Source organism: Bidens hawaiensis, unplaced genomic scaffold (genome assembly GCF_021521415.1).
Source record: "Bidens hawaiensis isolate Kalapana, Puna unplaced genomic scaffold, B.hawaiensis_p1.1 tig00028477_1, whole genome shotgun sequence".
Classification (NCBI taxonomy): Eukaryota; Viridiplantae; Streptophyta; class Magnoliopsida; order Asterales; family Asteraceae; genus Bidens; species Bidens hawaiensis.
Window position 1 is genome coordinate 156,294 of NW_027494650.1, and position 21,830 is coordinate 178,123.

At 32.0% G+C, this 21,830-nt stretch overlaps 2 protein-coding genes across 2 annotated transcripts; both read left to right on the forward strand.

Moving 5' to 3' along the window:
• The first annotated feature begins 3,897 nt into the window (after positions 1-3,897).
• On the forward strand, positions 3,898-6,572 carry LOC143577166 (common plant regulatory factor 1-like). The gene is made up of 10 exons (XM_077061081.1): positions 3,898-4,057; positions 4,163-4,213; positions 4,288-4,383; positions 4,473-4,544; positions 4,643-4,779; positions 5,055-5,152; positions 5,232-5,419; positions 5,518-5,595; positions 5,707-5,832; positions 6,002-6,572. The coding sequence occupies exons 1-10, from the start codon at positions 3,992-3,994 to the stop codon at positions 6,233-6,235; spliced, it is 1,146 nt and encodes a 381-aa protein (XP_076917196.1). The 5' UTR covers positions 3,898-3,991; the 3' UTR covers positions 6,236-6,572.
• An 8,870-nt stretch (positions 6,573-15,442) lies between these two features.
• LOC143577152 (putative glucose-6-phosphate 1-epimerase) lies at positions 15,443-20,595 on the forward strand. The gene is made up of 9 exons (XM_077061072.1): positions 15,443-15,536; positions 16,605-16,937; positions 17,020-17,094; positions 17,651-17,707; positions 17,818-17,981; positions 18,585-18,719; positions 18,810-18,912; positions 19,011-19,110; positions 20,160-20,595. The coding sequence occupies exons 2-9, from the start codon at positions 16,827-16,829 to the stop codon at positions 20,345-20,347; spliced, it is 933 nt and encodes a 310-aa protein (XP_076917187.1). The 5' UTR covers positions 15,443-15,536; positions 16,605-16,826; the 3' UTR covers positions 20,348-20,595.
• Positions 20,596-21,830: the final 1,235 nt, after the last annotated feature.

Sequence of the window (21,830 nt, forward strand, 5' to 3'; positions counted from 1 at the left end):
CAAAAATAATTGTAATTGATATAAAACATCATGCTTGGGAATGCAAGACTTCCGTACATAGGCTTGAATTCTATTACCCTGAAACATTGATATTAACATTAGTAAAAAATTGTATGAATGATATAGAAAAATTAATGAATGTGTAAGAATACCATTTCGTATTGCACAATCATTTCAATCGACCAATCCTCATCGGGGCTTTGAATTGTCCTTCAGACGCCAAAGTTTCAAAATACGCACCTTCAAGATACACTCACTGTTAAGAACATCCAATTGGTTCAACATGATGATGTTTGTTGACTCCATGTTCCTAGTGGTAAAAATTAAAAATAAACAAAAAAATTAATGTATTAAAAATAACAGTTTTAAGCCAAATACTAAATAATAAAATTGACGACATAATCACAAGACAAAATAGAAATCTTAGAAAAAAAGACAATCGTTTTTGCTAAGATGGTGGGATAGTGTAAGAATTGTGGTATGAAAGTGAAGTATATATACGGATTGAATTTTGGGAGAATGGAATATAGAAGGAATGTATATGGAGATTTAAGTTAAAACAAAAAATTAGGTAATTTTAATAAACTTAAAGTATGGACGGAAATTAGGGAATAAGGATTAATTGATTTTCCAAAATTTGAATTACTCAATGTAATGCGGTCAAATTAGATTATAATATTATAAATACAAATGAATTAAATTCATATATTTAAATCTAGACTATATTTAATCATAAGGAATGTAACTTATTAATATAGAAATATAATACATTAATATAATAATCATCAATTATATTACCGTATATCTAAATATCTAATGTATAAAAATACCGTATATATAATATATAAAATTATAATAAATTAGGGCATATCTAAATACTAAATCATATGATTGAAATTTAAAAAAATACTCAACATAATATAACTAATAAGCATTTAAATAATTAAATAATTGATATTAGTTGTAAAAAAATAAGTTACTAATTTTTATTTATCTATTAACATTAAGACAATTTTAATATAGTTGGGAAGTAATTATGAATTACAATATTATCAATTACAATACTTACAATATATATAACATATTTAAAATTAGAATCAACCTCATATATTTAAATCATTAGTCGCTCAATTTGGAAGCAGTCAATGGTCAAAATCCGTAATTATAGAAATTACAATAATTAAGTGAATTATAGAAATTACAATGAATTACAATATTATCAATTACAATGCTTAATCAAATCCTTAGTCAAATGATACACGATAATTAAGTGAATTATATAAATTTCATAATTAAAGAATTCCTTAATGAAATGGAGGATTCATTCCTAATTTACAGAAATTGATTAGGAATTTGAATTTATACTCTAATGGTTCAAATTTGAATGAGTCAATTGGTGAAATTCATATATATTCAAAAATATAAGATTAAAACCAATTATACTAAATCGGTCAATTTCATAAATTTTCATAAATATAATATTAGAACCAATTATACTAAAGTGAAATCCGTAATCTCTGTATATCGAATCCTATCGATGAAATATCAATTATTTATCTATTATATAAAATACATAAAACCCGGTGGGAAACCTAAATTTGTAAATGAAATCAATAATAATTAAAAATAAATAAATTAGTTTTAGTATGTTATAACAGAAATCGTAATTAATTATTAATTATAACTATTAGATATTATAATTATTAAACATTAAAGATTAAAATTAAATTAAATATGAAAAAGAATAATTAAAGAGAATTAATTGTATCTTATCTAAATATCTTATTGATTTATTTTATTAAGATGGAAATTAGACAAGTGATTGATATACATGAAAGGTTTAATCAACAACCAATAGGAAGAGGGTAAATGGACTTAAAGTCTATTGCTTTAATAGTATAGTTAGATAACAACACCATCACCTAACAGTTACCACAACACGACCGTTATCACCACCACCATCACCACCACCTCCATATACATAAGTATCAAATTAATTACAGAAATTAATACATGCTAAAAAGTTGGAGAACCTTTTGCAAAGTAAAGGCTAACTGAATACTGGTCATGTTATGTAGGTTTGATGCACCATTTGTGGCATGTGCTAATGCAAATGTATAAAACTTGTGCATATAAGCATGCTACAACAATGGAACAAACATATTACGACACATAATGGGATTGATGAACATTTACAAACACGTGTGTTGCAAAACATCAGGTTTGAAGGTGTTGTCCCGTTTCATTTATTTTTTTAAATAATATAGCAAGATTCGTATTAAATCAAAACACAAAAAATTATGGATATTTTGGTACACTTAAAAAAAAGTTAAAGCATATTGAAGATGTTTGAGATAAAAAATAAAGGGCGTGACTCTTTTTTAAATTTGATAAAGTTAGCGTGTAAATGTTCATCCCTTATATTGATCGTGGAATCATTTGGTGGGGGACACCCAATGCAAACGTGCACCAATTATTTTTTTTTCAATGTTTAATGCTTATATAGGCTTAATTGTAGCTGGTTGAACCGAATTTTGACGTGTGTGATTGAGTTAACCAAGATGTTAAACCAAAACTAAAACCGAATTCACGAACGTGCTACTGCTGACATGTTGAAATCAGAACCAAACTGAATACAAATTCAACTTACGATTTAATTTAGAAAACTATAAAGGAACTAAATCTGGAAAATCGTAACTGAATCGTATTTAAAAGTTCAATCCAACATATTTTATGTAATGAAATCTAATGATGCATATATAAAACATGTTTAAAAATTTGTCACAAAGTTGATTATTAAATTTTCTATGTTTGAGAAAAAAATGACAATATTCTGACCCTTTGATATTTTCCAGATTTGAAACACCAAATAAAAGTTATGATACCATAATAACTAATTAACTCCTTTAAGTTTAACATATATAACAAGTAACCATATATACTCGTTTTCTATAACTTTTAAGATAAAACCCAACGCACGAATACGTGTCTGGTGACGTGGAGTGTTGTTCTCTCTGTCTACAAGCTGCAAAATAACCCACACTTCTTCTTCCCTCCCATATTCTTCCCTTCATTGTTTTAGAGAGAGAAAGTCTAGTGAGAGAAACTACACTTCTCAAACTATAACATAAGTATTCTAAATTTTAATCCCAGGTATGTTTTATTAACCTTAATATTCTCAAACTACACAATTTATGTGACTGTGTGTGTATGTGTGTGTGTGAGAGAGAGAGTCATGTTTTTGTCACATGTTTACAATTTTAGTTGTGAAATTGTTTTCCAGATTTTAATGTTTTAGCATGTATTGGTTTTTATGAATTTACATATGAGCTTGTTAATTAGACAATTATTATTATTATTATTATTAATGCTTTTTTTGTTTTTAATAATATACATTTTGGTGATGTAAATATTGGGAGGACAATTTAGTAAATTGGTGGGTGGGTTATGTTTGATTGGTAATTATAAGTTGGACTTTGGTGGATGTTGTGTTACTTTCTCCTTGGATCATGAAATGACAAAATAACCCCTACCTTTTTTGATTTTTATTTTCTTTTATATTTTCATGTTATCTTTTGATCAAGATAATTAATTACTAGATCCCAGTAGTATAGTATAATTTTGATGGTTTAGGATTTGTTACATATTGATAATAATAATAATTTACTCAATTAAGAGATTCTAAATTTTCTAGATATTATTATTATTGTTATATGTGTGTTCAACTGTAACATATTTTTGTATGTTGCCATTTTTGACGAAATCGGTAACGTTTAGGTTCTAAATATGGTATGATAGTGGCACTCGTTTATACTCGAAAACGAATGCAAATTATTTCTCTTTTGAAGTAAAATTTGGTATATATATACATATATAATCTTGATTTTTGGAATCTGGCCAGTGAGTGAGCAAGTGAAGAAAAACAGTAAGACACTGCTTTGTATTGACTTTGACCAGTGTTGACCGTTGGAATCGGTTGAGGCGTTTGCCGATGGACAGCTGTGAAGAAACGACGACTTGTAAACCTGAAAAGTCGTCTTCGCCTCCACCTGTACCTGTAATTTTAAAAAACTTGTTCATGTTTTTTTAATTTATTAAGATATTTGAAATTATTATGTTTATTATTATTATGCGTATGGAAATTTATTATTAATTGTGGCAGGAGCATCCACAGACCGGTATTCATGCGTATCCCGATTGGGCAACCGTGCAGGTTCGGTTAATTAACTGTTTAATGGAACTTGATTAATTAATAAAATCAAATCTAAGTTAATATTATTTGTGCAGGCTTATTATGGGCCTCGGATGGTGGTGCCGCCGTATTGTAACTCAGCTGTTGCATCCGGTCACGCTCCTCCGACTTACATGTGGGGTCCACCACAGGTATAATACATTAATACGCGTATCCAAAACATTGAAATTTGTAACATATCATGGCGGTCAACTCATCATCGTGTTGACTTTTGTTTCAGCATATGATGCCACCGCCTTACGCTGCAATGTATCCACATGGAGCCGTTTATCCGCACCCTGGAGTTCCTATTGTAAGTTCTCATAACATTTTTATTTCTTTATATCATTAATTATATCATTAATGACTTGTATATTAAATTTAGTTTTTGTCGTATTTGGGATATTGCAGGCGAGTCCGGTGTGCGTTGATTCTCCCGCTAAGTCATTGGGAAATAACTCTGACCGTGGCTTGATGAAGAAGTTGAAAGGATTTGACGGGTTGGCGATGTCTATAGGCAATGGAAATGATAACGGGATCTCTCACAGGTATCGTTAATCATTATTTCCTTCACTGTCAGTATTATTATTTTAATCTATAAACGGGGTGGTGGCGGCGTAGCTTGTTGCCCGTTTATCCACCTCTTTATTGTAATTGGATCCTTTTATTTAATATAAAAAAATTCTACTTTAAAAAAAAATAAAAAATCTATAAACCGACCGACCACCGATGATTGGATTTTGTAACATATTGGCATATATACATGATTAATAAATAAAAATCAACCATATAATAACGAATCGAATAACACTTTTTTCAACAGTGACGAAACCGAAGGATCTAGCGAAGGAAGCGATGGCAATACAACAGAGGGGGGTCAAAATAAAAGGAAAAGAAGCTGCGAAGGATCACCTAAAGCTCGTAAGTTCACCGAACAATTAATATTTATTTCTGAAAATTGTTGTTTTAGTAGTTGACCTATGAAAAATTATACCGACAGCTGAAGTTGGCAAAACCGAGCCACTGAACGGCCAATTTTTTTCTAATGAACCAAACGATGCTGCTAAGACACCGACTGCTGCACTAACTGTAACCCCTTATAAGGCTTCTGAAACCGAGCTGAAAAAATCTCCGAGTGTGATGGCATCTGCTACACTATCGATGATGCCAAGTGAAGCGCTGTTACAGGTCGGTTTCATTATTTCGTTTTATTTTTATTTGGTGAAATTGTTATCTTTTGTTTTTGAATATAAATTTTACACGTATTTTTTTTTAACTCGTGATAGAATGAGCAAGAACTTAAAAGGGAAAGGAGAAAGCAGTCGAACCGAGAATCCGCTAGAAGGTCTAGATTAAGGAAACAGGTAAAAATAAAATACTTAAAATATATATAAAAAAATTATAAATCTTTGAAGTTTTGGAAAATAGGTTTACTAAATATTACTAAATAAATGTTTGAAATTGTGATGATTCAGGCTGAAGCCGAAGAACTCGCTATTAAAGTTGAAGCCCTCACTAATGAAAACTTGAACCTCAAATCCGAGATTAACCGATTAACCGACACGTCACAGAAACTTAAGCTTCAAAATACCAAACTAACGGTAAGATAATAAATAAATAATAATAATAATAATAATAATAATAATAATAATAATAATAATAATAATAATAATAATAATAATAATAATAATAATAATAATAATAATAATAATAATAATAATAATCAAATAATGATATACGGAACCTTATTACGTTTTCGTTCTATCACAGGAAAAACTTAAAACCGCACAGCAAGAGCACGATACGGAAGACCCGAGACTCGACCCGAAAGGGTCGACTCTCAGCACAGCTAACCTCCTCTCTAGGGTCAATAACGGGTCTAGTTCACCTTCTGATGGAGAAGGTGAAGTGTATGAAAATAATAATAATAACCAAAAATCTGGAGCAAAGCTGCGTCAACTACTGGACGCGAGCCCACGGGCTGACGCTGTTGCTGCAGGCTGATTATTAATCAAATAACCGTTCCAGGCCAACCCGGCCCGGTTAAAGTATTCTGTCTGTTTACTTTGAAATTTAAAACTAATTATGTGATTTTGGCGTCGTTTTGAAGCTGGAATTACCGCTAACGCTAGTAGATAGTGGGACTAGGATTGTGATGATAAGATAAGATAAGATAAAGAAACTGAGATTTTTATAGACTCGTGTCGGGTTGTGCTTTGTGGCGAACATGAGACGTGTTTTCAGTTTCGTAGTTCGCTTCGACATTAGCCACCGACGACAGTTTATCGGTTTAACTATCAAGAGGTGAGAATATTGATGGGTGTTTTGGTATTGTCATGGAACATATTGAATTGTTGGTGACTACAATTTTATGTTTATTCAATGTTGGTTAGCATAATATTGGTGTTTGCCATTTGAAGTAGTAGGTTTGGAAATGAATTTTATAGCATGTTACATTATAAAACATTATTTCTCACTTGGATAAATTCTTTTAATTCATTTTTGGAAAGTATAATGGTTTTTATTAATTTCAATTATTATTTTTTGGTTGCTGTCGGTCTCAATTAACGAACTGGCTATTGATGGTACGGTCTGCGACAAACTAAATCCTAACGTCGTTAGTTGCAAGTCGCCGGAAAAAAACGTTTTTGGTCGGAAAACTAAGTTTTTACTTTTCCTGAAAACTCAACATTTTCGTCCCAACCATCTTTGTAACTTTATATCGGTTCTTTAGAAATCTTTTTCTAGTAAAAGCCTCAATTATTGAGGTCGCCCGAACCATAGAACTATCGTCGGAATCGGTTGATGGTGCTCAAGAGTCAATTGGTGGTGGTAGGTGGTGTTTTCCCCCAAAAAATGTGACTTTTCCGGCCAAAAACATTTTTCCGGCGACTTGCAATTAACGACGTTAGGATTCTGTTAGTCGCGGACTGTTGGGAACAAATACGTTAAAAGTTGGGACCCTCGGCAGCCAATCCGTTAGTTGGGACCGGGGAGCGACCAAAAGACGATAGCTAGTATTAATAAAAACCAATATACAATTTTTGAAAACCATGTAGAGTTTTTTTTCAAAAAAAATTCTGGATTAAATTTCGATAACTTTGGTCATTTGATATTTTTCACACCGACCCGTTTGACCAGACATATTTTGGTCGGACCACGTTTTGGCCGAAACCAATTTGGATATGTTGTGAGTTCGGTCCGTCCTAACCCGAACTCGTTGATCCCTTACTCACCCACTCTCATTTTGCCATACCTAATATTTACTTTATGGCAAGTTGTGCTCAATCATTAGAGTTGCATGCAACTTTAGGTTGCACTTAACGATAAAAGATGTGATGATGTCAAATGATATGTACATAGATAATTAAAACCTGTTGTTTATTACTTTTTAAGTTTCTCATGGGAAGATAAGTTATGGAAGTAGGGATTTTTACGGTGCATGGATTCATAACTATCCAACGTCAAAATTCTGGGTCATATTAAGTTCGACCGGATTTTATAGGGGGTTTTGTCAATTGGGACCGATTTGTGGAACAATTAATTGAGTTACATAATCGATCGGGATTTGTCACTTTGTCGAGCAATTGAGTTCGAGCAAGAGGCGTCGTTAGGTGCGGAATTTTGATCAAGTTAGGTAGCGATCGTGAACAACATAACAAGGGTAACTCTCAATTCTAAATCAATCAGTCTCATTAAAATTGCTCATAAAATCACATTGGATCGGCTCATTTTGGGTTTCATTTTGTAGTTGAACTTTGTTGGGCCATTAGCCCATTAGAAGCTAAAACTGGGTTTATTTAGGCCATTGCTAATTAAAAAAAAATAAATTTGGGCTATTTAATTTTGTTTTGAACGACGACCATCTTTTAATCTTTATCGTCTGTGGGACGGTGGGACCTAAACGCAATATCTTCTTCTCTCAAACTCAGATGTTTAAAGACTTTGCTTTGCAAACCACCACCCGATTGATGAATTGGGCTAATCGGTTTCCAACTTTGTTTATAAGTTCTTTATATAGACATGCTACAAAGTAACGAGTTAACAACAATATCCTAAACATGATTTCTTAAAAAAGCAATAAACGTCAAAATTTGAGCAAAATAATAACACTTTTTAAATGATTAATTATTATTGTATCTTCTATAAGAGATGATATTTTTGTTTAGTTTACTTAAATAGTAAGAAATTTTATATGATATACCACTTTTTAACTCATTTAGTTTTCTACCAATCCGATTTTTCTTCAATAATTTTAGTATGTTAGCTTCTAAAAAGCGAAAAAACTAAATATGCGGTTGTGTTGAACCCATTTTATTTTGATACTTTTTCTTCTTAAAAATACATTTAAAGATGAAACTGTTTTAATATGACAGTTTTAAACCGGACCAAATTGATACCTTTTGTGTATATGGTCCGTTTTATCTGCAGTCATTTGATTTGAACTTATTTATAAGTTGGAAAATTTTCCTAGTCCTTGTTTGTACAATGTTATTATAAAATATAGTTCGAATAGTATCTAATATGGTTATATCATATGCACACTAAAGAGATATTTTACTTTATTATTGTGGATAAAGTGGTAATCTAAAGAAAAATATAATGGCTTAATCATTTTTGTCTTCTACATGAAAGTATTTTCTTTTCTTCTATTCTTATCCCCCATGATTATATTCTTGTTTAGTGTTTGATTGGAGACAAGATGATGATGGTAGCTTCATTGAGGTTGAAACAAGTGCCAATTTTCTTTTGCTTAGTATTTATCCTAAATTTTCATGTTCCCTATGTACATAACCAGTTTAAGACCCTTATACTATACAAGTAATTAATAAAAATATAATATTTAATAGATTATCGATATACAATAAACCTATCAAACACTATTAATGCACAATCGTTAATAGTCTTTACATCAATTATAAAATAAACAGTATGTTTTTCTTTTCTGAAGGGTTTTCAGTTTTTAACACAAATTAAATAAATCGAAAAACAATAAAATACACTTAAAACTTTTATCAATAAACTTTCTTAAAAAAGTTTATAAATAACAAATGTTTTAGTTCGTAGCAGTATACTTTATTATTTGAATATATCATAAGAGAACTTCAACAATAAAACATACATGTTTGTCATTAATTTAGTGAGACCTTCAGAAACCTGACTGTGCAGAATACTAGCAATGAAAGTTAAAAATTTGTATATGACACACGATATATATACTGTTTACAAAGTAAATATTTGTTCAGTTTGAATCATTATTTTTATTAACCGGTATGGGAGATATGAAACAATATTATATTTGTTTTTATGTATGGCAAAATTTGATAAACATACAGACGTATAATTCAACTTCAAACATTAAATTTAAGTTTCGGTAGATGTATATATCTTGAATAACGTTTTTTCTTTTAAGTAAGAGATAATTATAAATTTTAAATATTTTCTAAAAAAACAGGTAGTAAATATTTAATTAATAGTTTTTGAAGCATGACTTTTAAGAATAGTAATATAATTATAAATTTATTAAAATTGATGAGGTTTAATGTGAGGATGACAAGTGACGAAACTTGTAGTTTTTATTAAAGAGTACAGATATTACACGTATTGTGTTAGTTTTAGAACACCAGTGCATATTGCTTTCTATAAATGACATGAGTGTGTATTATAGTGGCTTAGTGCCATAAAGTTTATGCAATTTTTTTTATTTTATACATATAGAGAAAGAAATAAAATCAGAAAAAAAATGCATATATGGTTTATATTATGTCGTGCTTGAGTACTAGAAATCACACCTTTACTTTAGAAATTTTGGACTTCACCATGATTTTGGTCCTTAGTGTGGATTTCAGTTTATTATGAAGACTGTACTGTTGTTAGTATGATGTTCAACTAGACATGTCATGCATGTGAACCCATGATGACGACTTGTTACAAACACTACATACGAATAAAAAATGACTATCGTTGGTGGCTCAATCTGTCGGTAATGGGCGTCGCCGACTGTGTGATGTGCATGCCACTGATATTCTTTGTTTAGTAATCCATACTTGTTTAGTTTATTTACGTATCCCGTTACAAAAGGGTTATTCGTGTTGGTGTTAGGACGCGTGTTGTCCATGTTGATGGTAAAACCATAGTGATTAAGTGGTTAGGCTTTTCGTTTTTAAGGTGAAAATATTTTATATAATGTTAAGAAGTGTAACAAAAAAAAGGTGACACCATTAAAGTCATGACAGTCATGACTCTGGTAATGGTTGTGAGTGATCATGATTGTTGACAATAATAAAGCCCGGCTTAGGTCAGAATGAACATTTAACAAAAGTCATGTGTAAGGCCCATAGATACATGCCCGTGAAAGTTACCAAAAAAACCTGTGACTTTTTTTATGGCTAATATTTTACTCCTAAATCCACCTAACGTATCTACTACGTTATTTAAATCATCGACTTTCAAAGAAAAAGTGCATCTATTACGCCGCTAGATACCGTTAGACCAAATATCCTATGGTATTAAGCGTATGGTTAGCCACATAAGAGAAGAAAGTAGGGATTAAAGGCTTTTGGTTCCTTAACATTCCACTCCGATCTTTGGTTTAATTTTGTTGTTTCACTATATCAATTTGTCATACTCGTTAAGTTCTTATTAGTATCCATGATACAAGTCGGATCCTAGATGTAGAAATATAAAATAAAAAGGTGGATCTCTTCTTCATCAAAAGAAATGAGATTATTGTGGATACAACATATTTAATTAAAAAAATATAAAAAATTAACCAAATTTCCTTGATGTAGAAACAAACGAGAAAACTGCATAAGTAAATATACAACCTACGGAAAAGTAGGCTAATCCCACCAATCTTGCTTGTACAATGGAAAGTGCAACCGGTTTATCTCTCCAACGAATCAAATTAGCCAAAGGTGTGCGTTCATGAGCCCATGCTAAAGTTATCTTATGACAAGTGTTCTACATTTAATACCCTTTCATCAAAAGCTTTGGTTTTTATTTGACTGACACCCCCCCCCCCCCCCCGATTATATGTCTACTCTAGTATACTCCTAAAGTAATTACATATGCACTACTTACGATTTAAACCTACAACTACTTGGTGATAATTACATTTTACCACCTGAATTTCTTGCGGAGACGTCAAAAACTTTAATAAATGACCAAACTCGAATACTTTGAACTCAAATCAACAATTTTAAAAAGTTCAATTCAATCAAATAATAAGTGGCCCTATGACATTCCTCAAGACCCTCTTTTGAATTTGGTTGGCTAAGTTTAGCATAAAAACTAAAAATCTAAATATAATTGCATTATTATTATTATTATTATTATTATTATTATATTAAGGTATTAAACAAATTTGAATCATTCAATAATTATTTTGTACTTAACCTTTACATTACAAAATCTTTTAGATTTATGTATGTCCATTTCAATAACAATTTGTCAATCTAAATGGAACCTCCTAATCATATATTCAGGCGGGTTGTAAACTTGAAAGTTCAAACTAATAGAACTTACAAACAAATAATAATAATAAACCCAATTCAAAACAAGCAAACCTTGTTGGTCAAAAACAAATTATGTCCTCATTAATCAACTGAAATACAAATTCGGTCCTCATTAATTATCTGAAATACAAACAAGACCCTGTAATGCATAATGACCTAGATGAAGTGAGACTAAAGAACATGCATACATGAGTGCTTGGGACAGTATATAAGGAGTATTGTCTCTTACCAATGTTTTAAAAACCAGTATTTTATTTGTACTGGATTGGACTAAAAATGGTACAACCGGTTAAACCGGATTATACAAGTAGGTTCAACCAGTTGAATAGTTTACCTTATAATTTCTAATAAATGCAACTTTAATCCAAAAATAACCCAAAAGTAAATGATTGTATAACAAAAAATAATTCAAAAGTTAATCCATATTAAAAAAAATAATACAAAAACACTCAATTTTAAAAAATGGAAATTTACACGTTTGAATGTTAATTGCTGGGTTAAAAGTAATTTTGAATAAATATAGGCCACAAATATCAAAAATTTCTCGGAATTAAAACCGGTTTGCCGGTAACATCGGTATTATAGAAAAAAACCGGCGGTACAATGTTCTAGCAAACCAGTCAAAAATACTGGCTTGTTATGCGAAATCCGGTTCAACTGGCCGGTTTGAACCAGTTTTTAAAACACTGGTCTCTACTTCATAGTCGATTGGTTTCTATAAGTTGTCTTGCTACTTTCTAGCAGAGACTGCTTTAGTAAGTTTTTATAAAACTGAAAGTTACAAAATATCATATAAGTGTGTGATAAAACATGATCCAACTATATTAGAGTAAAGAACCATTAGTATTGTCTCTACCTCATAGTCGATCGGTTTCTATAAGTTGTCTTGCTACTTTCTAGTAGCCACTGCTTTAATAAGTTTCTCTAAAACCGAAAGTTACACAAATATTATGTAAGTTCGCGATAAGATATGATCCAACTATATCAGAGAAAAGAACCATTGGGTGTTGTTAAGACATAAGAGTGGCACATATGGTAGTTAGTTTGTATTACACTAAAGATAGTATGAGTGAATGAGTCATAATCATTTGAATCCGTGAGATCTTATCATTCAAAAACAATCCATTCATCTTTAGTTGTCAACTTTCATTTTCATTTCATTCCATCAACATGACAACCAATTCCACACCACATATAGTGTATTGTAAAATTTTCAATCAAAATTGCTTACACGTCTTTAAAACTGATCCAACTTATCCATAAGTTAACTGTATCCTCAAAAGATCTTAAGGAGCTACCCCAAGAATATTGCATGTTGGGAAAATTAGTGAAAAATCAATTTTCATTGATTTGGACATGAATTCTATTGTTACATAAGTAATTATTTATGGGTTTGCTTTCTACAATGTGAAAGTTTCCCGATGAACCAAAATGTGTATAAAACGAAACTAAGATGAATGAGATATTGATGTTTAAAGTTGTAGACATGTCCCACATAGGTAAGATGACAAAACTTGGATTGGTGTAAAAAGAACAGTCATTACATATTATTTTACTTAAAACAAACACTAGTGGGAACTATAGAGTGTGCTACGCATCCTAACTCCCACATGTGTGTGTGGTGTGGACCCAATGTGACAACTTGATGACCCCCCCCTACTTGCTCATTCGCAATGACTGCCACAAGACTTTGCATTTTTCTTCGCCGCAAACCACTTAAGAGTCACCTTTGTGTTGCTCGAAACACGGCTTAGTTGCCACTAATGTGGCAGTTCCCACTACCCGTGACTCCGTGTTGTAGCTAGGTGTCAACTGTAACTGCTCAGTATTAGTTCCACTGTTTTTTCATCACCAAGATTAAACTGAGAATTTCAATTTCTCTGTGTAACTATAAAATGATCAAAATGGTTCATTTGGAAAATACACAAGAAACAAGTTCATACATACATTACGAGAGAAAACCTCTAGCTGTATTTTATTGTAGAATCCTGGTAAGGTGGTCTTTACTTGGTTCAAACACCGTCACCACTTCAATTTTTCACAATCACCAAAGCACCATTAACTCGGGGCAACCATGGGCGCATGAGCCATCTCCTACAACACATAATGTTTCAGCTGTTGTATCTTGAGAGACAAACGATTTCTCCTAGGGGATACTCGAAATCTGTTTTAAGAGCCTTATGTTCAACACAAATCCTTAGCCACCATCGTAAATGAGTAGTTTGTTCACTCATGCAGCCAAATTTACTACAAGAAGGCACAATTAGAGTTCGATCGACAACATCAATTCAAATAATATATAAATTTGTATTTTTATATATACTATTCATTTTGTATACAATATTGTACTTATTGTACTAACTTATTCCCAAGAATAAAAATAGTATCATCATTATTATTTTATTACTTGTCATAATAAAAAGAACATAATTTCCCTACATCAAAAGTCTGTAACACTGACAAATTTTATATATAGTTACCTCATTACGCATACTAATCATATCTAATAGCCATATAAATGATTGAGAACCAAAGGGTATTTCGTGCCAATAGATGCACTAACATATTAAGTACTTGTAATACACAATGGCGACCTTCGGTTTTTGAGGCTACGGGTAAAACTTGCCTAATTAGAGGCTTGAAAATAATAGTTAAAATCAAAATTTCATCTTTCTAAGATATAGAAGTAACATATATTCTTAAGGACCACCTTGAGAAAAAAAACAAAGGGGGGTCTTAATGTATTTATGTGATAAAAGAAGGCTCAAAGTGAACATCTTGACAATCTATTATAATTTTCTTGGCCCACTTGCCATCTTTTCAAGTACCAACCTCCTTACCTCCATACAAATTTAAATAAAAAACAATTAAATAAATAAACTACCCTCTTGTATATGTACAATTTACATTCTAACCAATTCAATTCGTCCTTTTAGAGTTTTAGTTGGGTGGGAGTTTGGTTCAATCAGAGAAGCCATTTAAGTTAGGTGTTAGTGTAGCGTTGCTTCCTTTAAAATTTAGGGTTCAAGCTCGGTCATATTAAATTAGTAGTTAAAAAAATGGTGTTTTAGTATATAAAAAGAGAAATATTCAAACATGAATATTTGGATTCCTGAATTTCCTTTTTAACCTTTTTTCCCCTTAAATCTTGATTAGGTGTGGAAAGGAACTAAGCCATCTATGAGCTACCTGAGATCCGGTCAATTAAAAGCTCGAAATGAGCTTCAGCTTTATTGAGCCCCAGCTGAGCCTGAACGTCAAAAATGCTTGTTTAGTTATCGATCTCGGGCCCAAGCCTTGTACCGAAAGACCGTTTGTTTAGGTTCACCGAACCTAGTGTATTACTAAATTTAAATCCTTTGAAATTCCATATATTTGTTTCACATACTACGACCGAGCTTGAGCTGAGCTCTTGCTTGTTTAATGTACTATAGACGTGCTCAAGTCGAGCTTAGGCCTTGTTAAGTTTTTTTTCTCAAAATATATAAAAAAAATGAGCGGAGCTCTAGTTTCCTCTTTTCCAAGCACATAAAAATTGAAACTTTCAAGATTTACTTGCCCTATTTTTCTGCTCAAGGTTTATATATTTCATTATATTAATAATTTATAATATTAATTAATGGCACATGTTTTCACTCTTGGCCCATGTTTCTTTTTTCTCTTGCTGTCTAGCTTTTAATTTAAAGCAAAAACAAAAACAAAAACAAAAACAAAACCCCTGAAACTTTTAAAAGCTTCTTAAATTCTCTCTATTCCAAGCGGTTACAACACATCTGAAAACCATCAATGTGAGTAGTAAATAAATAATTCTTGTTCATTTTTCATTCTATTTTCTTGTTTCTTCATATGGGTCTTGTTTAGATTTCATTGTTTGCTTGCTTTATGTTCTTGTTTCATAGATTTAGTTTCAAGATTTGTTTTCTTGAATTGGGGATAATGCTGTGGTTTTAACAGTTTGATGATGAGAAACTCAAATGGGTAATTAAAGATCGTGTCTTGGAATTGAAATTTGAGATTTTTATTTGATTTGGGGATATGGGTTTTGTTTATTGAATGTTAGGAATTATTTCTTGACATTTTTTTTATTTTTATTTTTTAAATTTGGAGAGCCCTGCTGGCCCGTTGTCTTAACTGAGCCCATGCTGGCCTCAGAGTTTGGCTCGGCGTTCCCCGGGAAACCATACCGCGGGCTGCCAATTGACAGTCGTTATGCTGCCACAAGAGCAGAACTCTAGAACTCTTTGGTGTAACACACGGTGGGACGAAAAACCTGGGTGGGCTCGAGATCCGAACTGACAACCTCGCAAAGCTGCAAGTGAGGGTTTTGTTCATTGAATGTTGGGTATTATTTCTTGGAAATTTTTATATGAAAGTGTTGGTGAAATTTACAATCTTTTTTATGTTTTAAGTTTTAAAATGGATTAAAAATTAAAACTTTTGTGTTTCCCGGATGCCGGTTTTTTTTGTAAATATTGATATTTACTTATTTAGTTGTTGACATGTTTCTTTCAAGGGGGTAATCTTTGAAGTTTACATGTATGACAATAATTCTGGTTGAGTTTTTATTTATTGTTGAAATTTAGGTAGAAGATCATGTATGATGTATGTATACCATTTTGTGGTTTTTATTTAATTAAAGTTAACATTTTTAGGCATAAAGTCTTGAAACCTTAATGTGGACTCGTCTTTGAGAGCGATGGATGAATTTTGCAGCAACATGTGTTTTTGCTTGTTATAGACTAAAATCGTTGCTTTTGTTTGAAAACTTTGTTGAATCTTTAGGGTTTGAATATTAGGTAAGGATTCTAAATTCTTGCCTCAAAATCTTGACTTTTGTCAATCTTATCTTTTTCTAGGTTGTATGAACAGAAGCCTTCAATCTTGAAAACCGATTTGATGGAATATTTTGGGGTCTATTTATGCGAAAAGCAGAATAATTAGCCCAGGATTTTAAAGATTTTGAACACAAGATCACAAAAATATTTTTTCTAAAGTTGACACTTGGCACCGGCTCTTGAATGATTTCGGCGCTCATACTCGAAAAGTGTGAGTAGGGATTTTTGGAAACAAATTAGGAAATGGGACACTCTGCAGCGGTTTGGGATTCCAGGTTGGGGCTTGAGACAATAAAGGATTGGAATGGAATCGAGCAAATCGTGCTTCGGAATCCACTAGGCGGTTCAGCTAGGGTTAGTTTGGTAAATACATGATTTTTTTTTATTTATAGAAAATTTTGTATTAATCAGTCTTTGTATTTGCTTATTTTTGCAGGTTAGCTTGCATGGTGGTCAAGTGATTTCATGGAGAGATGAAAGAGGCGAAGAACTTTTGTTTACGAGTAGCAAGGTGTGGCCTTTTTATTTAAGTTTTTGTTTATTGTCATGAATTTTAAGATTTCATTTGGATTTTACTTCTTTTTATTTGCCAAATCGTTTATCGGTTCAAATATTGGATAAGTTTTATATATGATTAATCTTTAATAGATTATATTATATTATATCATGGTTAGATTCGAAGCTATGAAAACAGATTAGATTTGTTCATTTCATAATATTAATATATTAAATTTGATTAAAAAAGCCATCATTCAAATAATAATCTTTATGTTTTGAATAAAACAATTTAGGAAGTTGTAAACACTTAATCTTACAGGTTAAAACAGGCTGTGGCCATAACAAGTGTATTTATTTAGTATAATATATATTATAAATATGATTACAAAACTATTTATTAAAATAATGATCCAATATTTAAAAAATAACAACACTTCAGAGATTCTAAACACTTAAATATTGTGAAATGTTGACTTGTTTTATTTTTAGTTACATATTCAACTTGTGGGACATTTTTACCTTAAATATTGTGAAACTAATGCATAAATATTAATATTTGACAATTTTAGGGGATTCTTAAGCCCCCGAAGGCAATGCGAGGAGGTATTCCAATTTGTTTTCCTCAGGTACGTCTATGATTCCCGTGCATTTGCCTATAATCAACAAGCATGATTCACTTATGCATTTATTATTATTATTATTATTATTATTATTATTATTATTCATCTTGATGTAGTTTGGTAATTGTGATTCACTTGAGCAACACGGGTTTGCAAGAAACAAAATTTGGGCGGTTGATGACGACCCGCCGCCACTTCCATCCAATGATTCCAACGGAAAATCTTTTGTTGATTTGCTACTCAAACCGTCTGATGAAGATCTCAAGTTTTGGCCACACAGGTTCTGTGTTAGCCTTGATTCGTGTAAACTTTTATATAGTATTTCTTGGCTTCTAAACCGTTTGATCCGTATCCTTTAAAGCTAATATTTGTTTAGTTTTATGAATCTTGACCCGTTTTTTTTAAAGCCAATATCTTTGGTTTTATAAATCTTGACCCATTTTCTTTAAAGATGATATCTTTTAGTTTTATAAATCTTGATCGTTTTCTTTAAAGCTTATATCTTTTAGTTTTATAAATCTTGACCCGTTTTCTTTAAAGCTAATATCTTTTTAGTTTTATAAATCTTGACTCGTTACCAATAAATTTTTACCATCTCCTTTAAAGCTAATATTTTTTAGTTTTATAGATCTTGACCCATTATCAATAAGTTTTTTCACACGTTCCCTTTAAAACTAATGTTATTTAGTTTTATAAATCTTGACCCATAGCCAGTAACTTTTTGACCCATTTTCTTTAAAGCTAATAATTCAGTTTTATAAATCTTGACCGATTACCAATAAGTTTTGACCTGTTTCCTTTAAAGCTAATATATTTTCAGCTATATAAATCTTGACTCGTTACCAATAAGTTTTGACCCGTAAATGTAATTTGTTATTCACAGTTTCGAGTTTCGTCTTAGAGTTTCCCTTGGGATGGATGGAAACTTGACATTGATATCTCGCATTAGGAACGTTAACGGGAAACCATTTTGTTTCTCTTTTGCTTATCACTCGTATCTCTCGGTTTCTGACATTAGGTATGGACCTACACCTTTGATTTCCATTATTTTTAATATTTTATTAATCTTGACAATTTGTTTACTAAAAATGAGTTTTGTGATTCATAGTGAAGTGAGGGTTGAAGGGCTAGAAACAATGGACTACTTTGACAACCTTTGTAAACGAGAGCGGTTTACCGAACAAGGAGATGCTATTACTTTTGAATCTGAGGTGTATTATTTAGGAAAATTTCAAAATTTTCATATATAATCTACGCATTTAATTTATTATAAAGATTAGTTTTCATAAGGATTGATGGTTTGTTTCAGATTGATCGCGTTTATCTTAGTTCTCCTAATTGTATTGCGGTACTCGATCACGAAAGGAAGCGTACATACGTGATAAGAAAGGAAGGGCTACCTGATGTTGGTAAGTAATAATCTTATTTTTACACGAATATTTATATTCATATTCTCCATGCAGCCTTTGACAATTTAGGTCAAACTTGTCAATTCTCATAGTCAAATTAAGGACCAACATTTTTCTAGTGACAGTCGTTATAAAAATCCAAAATAGCTCTTTTTTAAGTTTTCTCAAATATCTAAAGAACAATGTGCATTTTGAAGTTCAAAACTTTGTCGGTTGACCATGTAGGTTAAACATGTTGCATTATTTTCTTACATTAAGCAGGATAACATATCTTTTACTCGTAGTTCTTGACATGTTTCGTGTCATTTTTGACAAATCAATCGAGTTTTCATAGTAATAGACGCATCCTTTGACTTTTTAGGTCAAATTGGTTACTTTTTTAAATTTAAAATCAAATCTCTTTACGTGTTTACGACCAACATAATTCTTTCTAAAATCTTTGTAGTAAATTTTAGTTTTATTATCAAACGTCCATAAAAGTTTTGAAAGAACCGTTGTCAAATTTGAAGTTGAAAGTTGAAACTATCTAAAGTTGACCACAAAAGTCAAATCACAACCTTTTTATTAATTTTGGCTAGGGGTGCAAATGAGCCGAGCTACTCGCGAGCTACTCGAGATCGGCTCGAGAAAAAGCTTGATCGAGACGAGCTTAAACAAGCCCGATCCCGAGCTTCACTTATCGAGCTCGAGCCGGCTCACGAGCCTAAACGAGCCTGTCATTTATATATTTTTTATAAATATATATATATATATATATTAATATATACATATATATTTAATAATTATTAATTGATATATATAATTTTATGTAAAAAAAAACTAAATAACATATATTATTTTATATATAAAGTTATAATGAAAATAAATACACAAATATAATTATAAATATAAATAAAAATTAATTAAAAAATATTATACGAGCCGAGCTCGAGCTTTATAAATAAAGATCAAAACGAGCCGAGCTCGAGCTCGGACTCGGCTCGGCTCGTTTGCACCCCTAATTTTGGCATTCAAGATAACATTTTTTGTTGTGATCTCTACAAATCTAGTGGTGTGGAATCCATGGGACAAGAAGTCAAAAGCAATGTCTGATTTTGGAGATGACGAGTACAAGCAAATGCTATGTGTGGACGGTGCAGCAATCGAGAAACCGATTACTTTGAAACCAGGTGAAGAATGGACGGGCCGTTTGGAAATTACTGCCGTGCCATCGAGTTTTTGCAGTGAGGATCTCTGATTTTCAGTTGAGATGCCTCTTATAACTTTATAAGATTATCTTTTCGGGTTTGATCTTCTGTTTTGAATATGCAAGTAGATTTTAGGCGCGCTTAAACATCGTGTAATCTATGTTTAGGATGGTGACATGTTTTTTTCTTTTAAGGATGCACCAAAAATGTTATCTTGACCAGTGTTAAAGATTCGAGTTTAGTCGGGCTGTAGTGTGAAGAAACGATTTGGCTATTTATAGGAAAGCCAGGGATTCTATAGCTCTTGTTGGTTTTATAGGTGATCAAATCGGGTTGGTCAAAGGAACCGGAACCGGTTCCATTAGTCAACATCACTGTTTAAACCGGTTCCATGGTCGAACCGGTTAGGGAACCGAACCGGTTCCCCAACCCTCGGACCCGGAACCGGTGGAACCGGTTCTGACCGGTTCCTAAACCGGTTCTTACACTGTAACCGGTTCCAACCGGTTACAGTGTAAAATATTATTTTTTTTTTCGTTTTTCGTTTCCGCTGCTTGTGTAGGTGATGATTTGTGTTCTTCTGATTTCTGAAGAGGCTCATGCTACTTTTGTTGTTCACCCACAGAGCAATGGTAAACAACATATTGAACTTAATGCTATGAGTGTCAGCGTGTTTGAATTGATTAGTCTGTATCGTGTATCGTGTAATGGTGAACTTAAATCTGTATCGTGTTACATTTGTTGAGTTTGCTATGTATTATAGTCTTTTGGCTTACGCAAGTCAAATGCTGAATTATAATCAAGAGCGGTGTTATACGATTCGTATTTGTATAACATGTTAAATAAAAAAAACAATTAAAATAAAATTCATTTTATTTACTTTAAGAAGTTCAAAAAAAACGGTTACATGTTTTAAAATATTCAAAAACAAACTAACAAAACATTAAACTTATAAATATAAAGTTGTGACATATTATTTCTATAAAAGCCTTCTTGTTCGTCGTAATTATTGAGTGGCGACTTATTCATCAGAATTACTTGTAGAAACGCCTTCTTGTTCGTCGTGCACTCGAACATCAAGTGGTGTTTCGTCTTCCAGAGTGGTTACGTGTTGAACACGATCGATTGAGTCCAAGTGATCCTTCAAGCAAATGCACATCTCCACCGACTCCGAATTCAGTCTTGTTCTTCTCACCGATATTACCCTGCCACTAAGAGAAAAAGCAGATTCCGAAGCTACCGTAGAAGCTTGGGCGGTTAATAAATCACGGGCCATGGTGGCAAGAATCGGAAACTCGGTTTCCTTTACCTTCCACCAAGCCAAAACATCAAAAGTGCCATATTCCTCTTCGGATAAACCGGTAGAGAAATCATATGCACTATACCTTCCTAGTTCGCTTGAAGGGGTGTTACCCCTTTGTTTTTTAGCCGTTACGTTGCGAACGGTGTTCATAAGGCTAATCATGGGGTCTCGTACTCTAGTAGCACTTGAACTTGATGAAGACCCCCCCGGCATAGGCATGTGTATGTTTG

Coding starts and splice junctions, on each gene's coding strand:
- LOC143577166 (XM_077061081.1), top strand. CDS start 3,992: ATGGACAGCTGTGAAGAAACGACGACTTGTAAACCTGAAAAGTCGTCT. Junction 4,780..5,054: donor GATAACGGGATCTCTCACAG/GTATCGTTAATC, acceptor TTTTTTCAACAG/TGACGAAACCGAAGGATCTA. Junction 5,596..5,706: donor GGTCTAGATTAAGGAAACAG/GTAAAAATAAAA, acceptor GTGATGATTCAG/GCTGAAGCCGAAGAACTCGC.
- LOC143577152 (XM_077061072.1), top strand. CDS start 16,827: ATGGGACACTCTGCAGCGGTTTGGGATTCCAGGTTGGGGCTTGAGACA. Junction 16,938..17,019: donor CACTAGGCGGTTCAGCTAGG/GTTAGTTTGGTA, acceptor TTATTTTTGCAG/GTTAGCTTGCATGGTGGTCA. Junction 17,708..17,817: donor TTCCAATTTGTTTTCCTCAG/GTACGTCTATGA, acceptor ATCTTGATGTAG/TTTGGTAATTGTGATTCACT.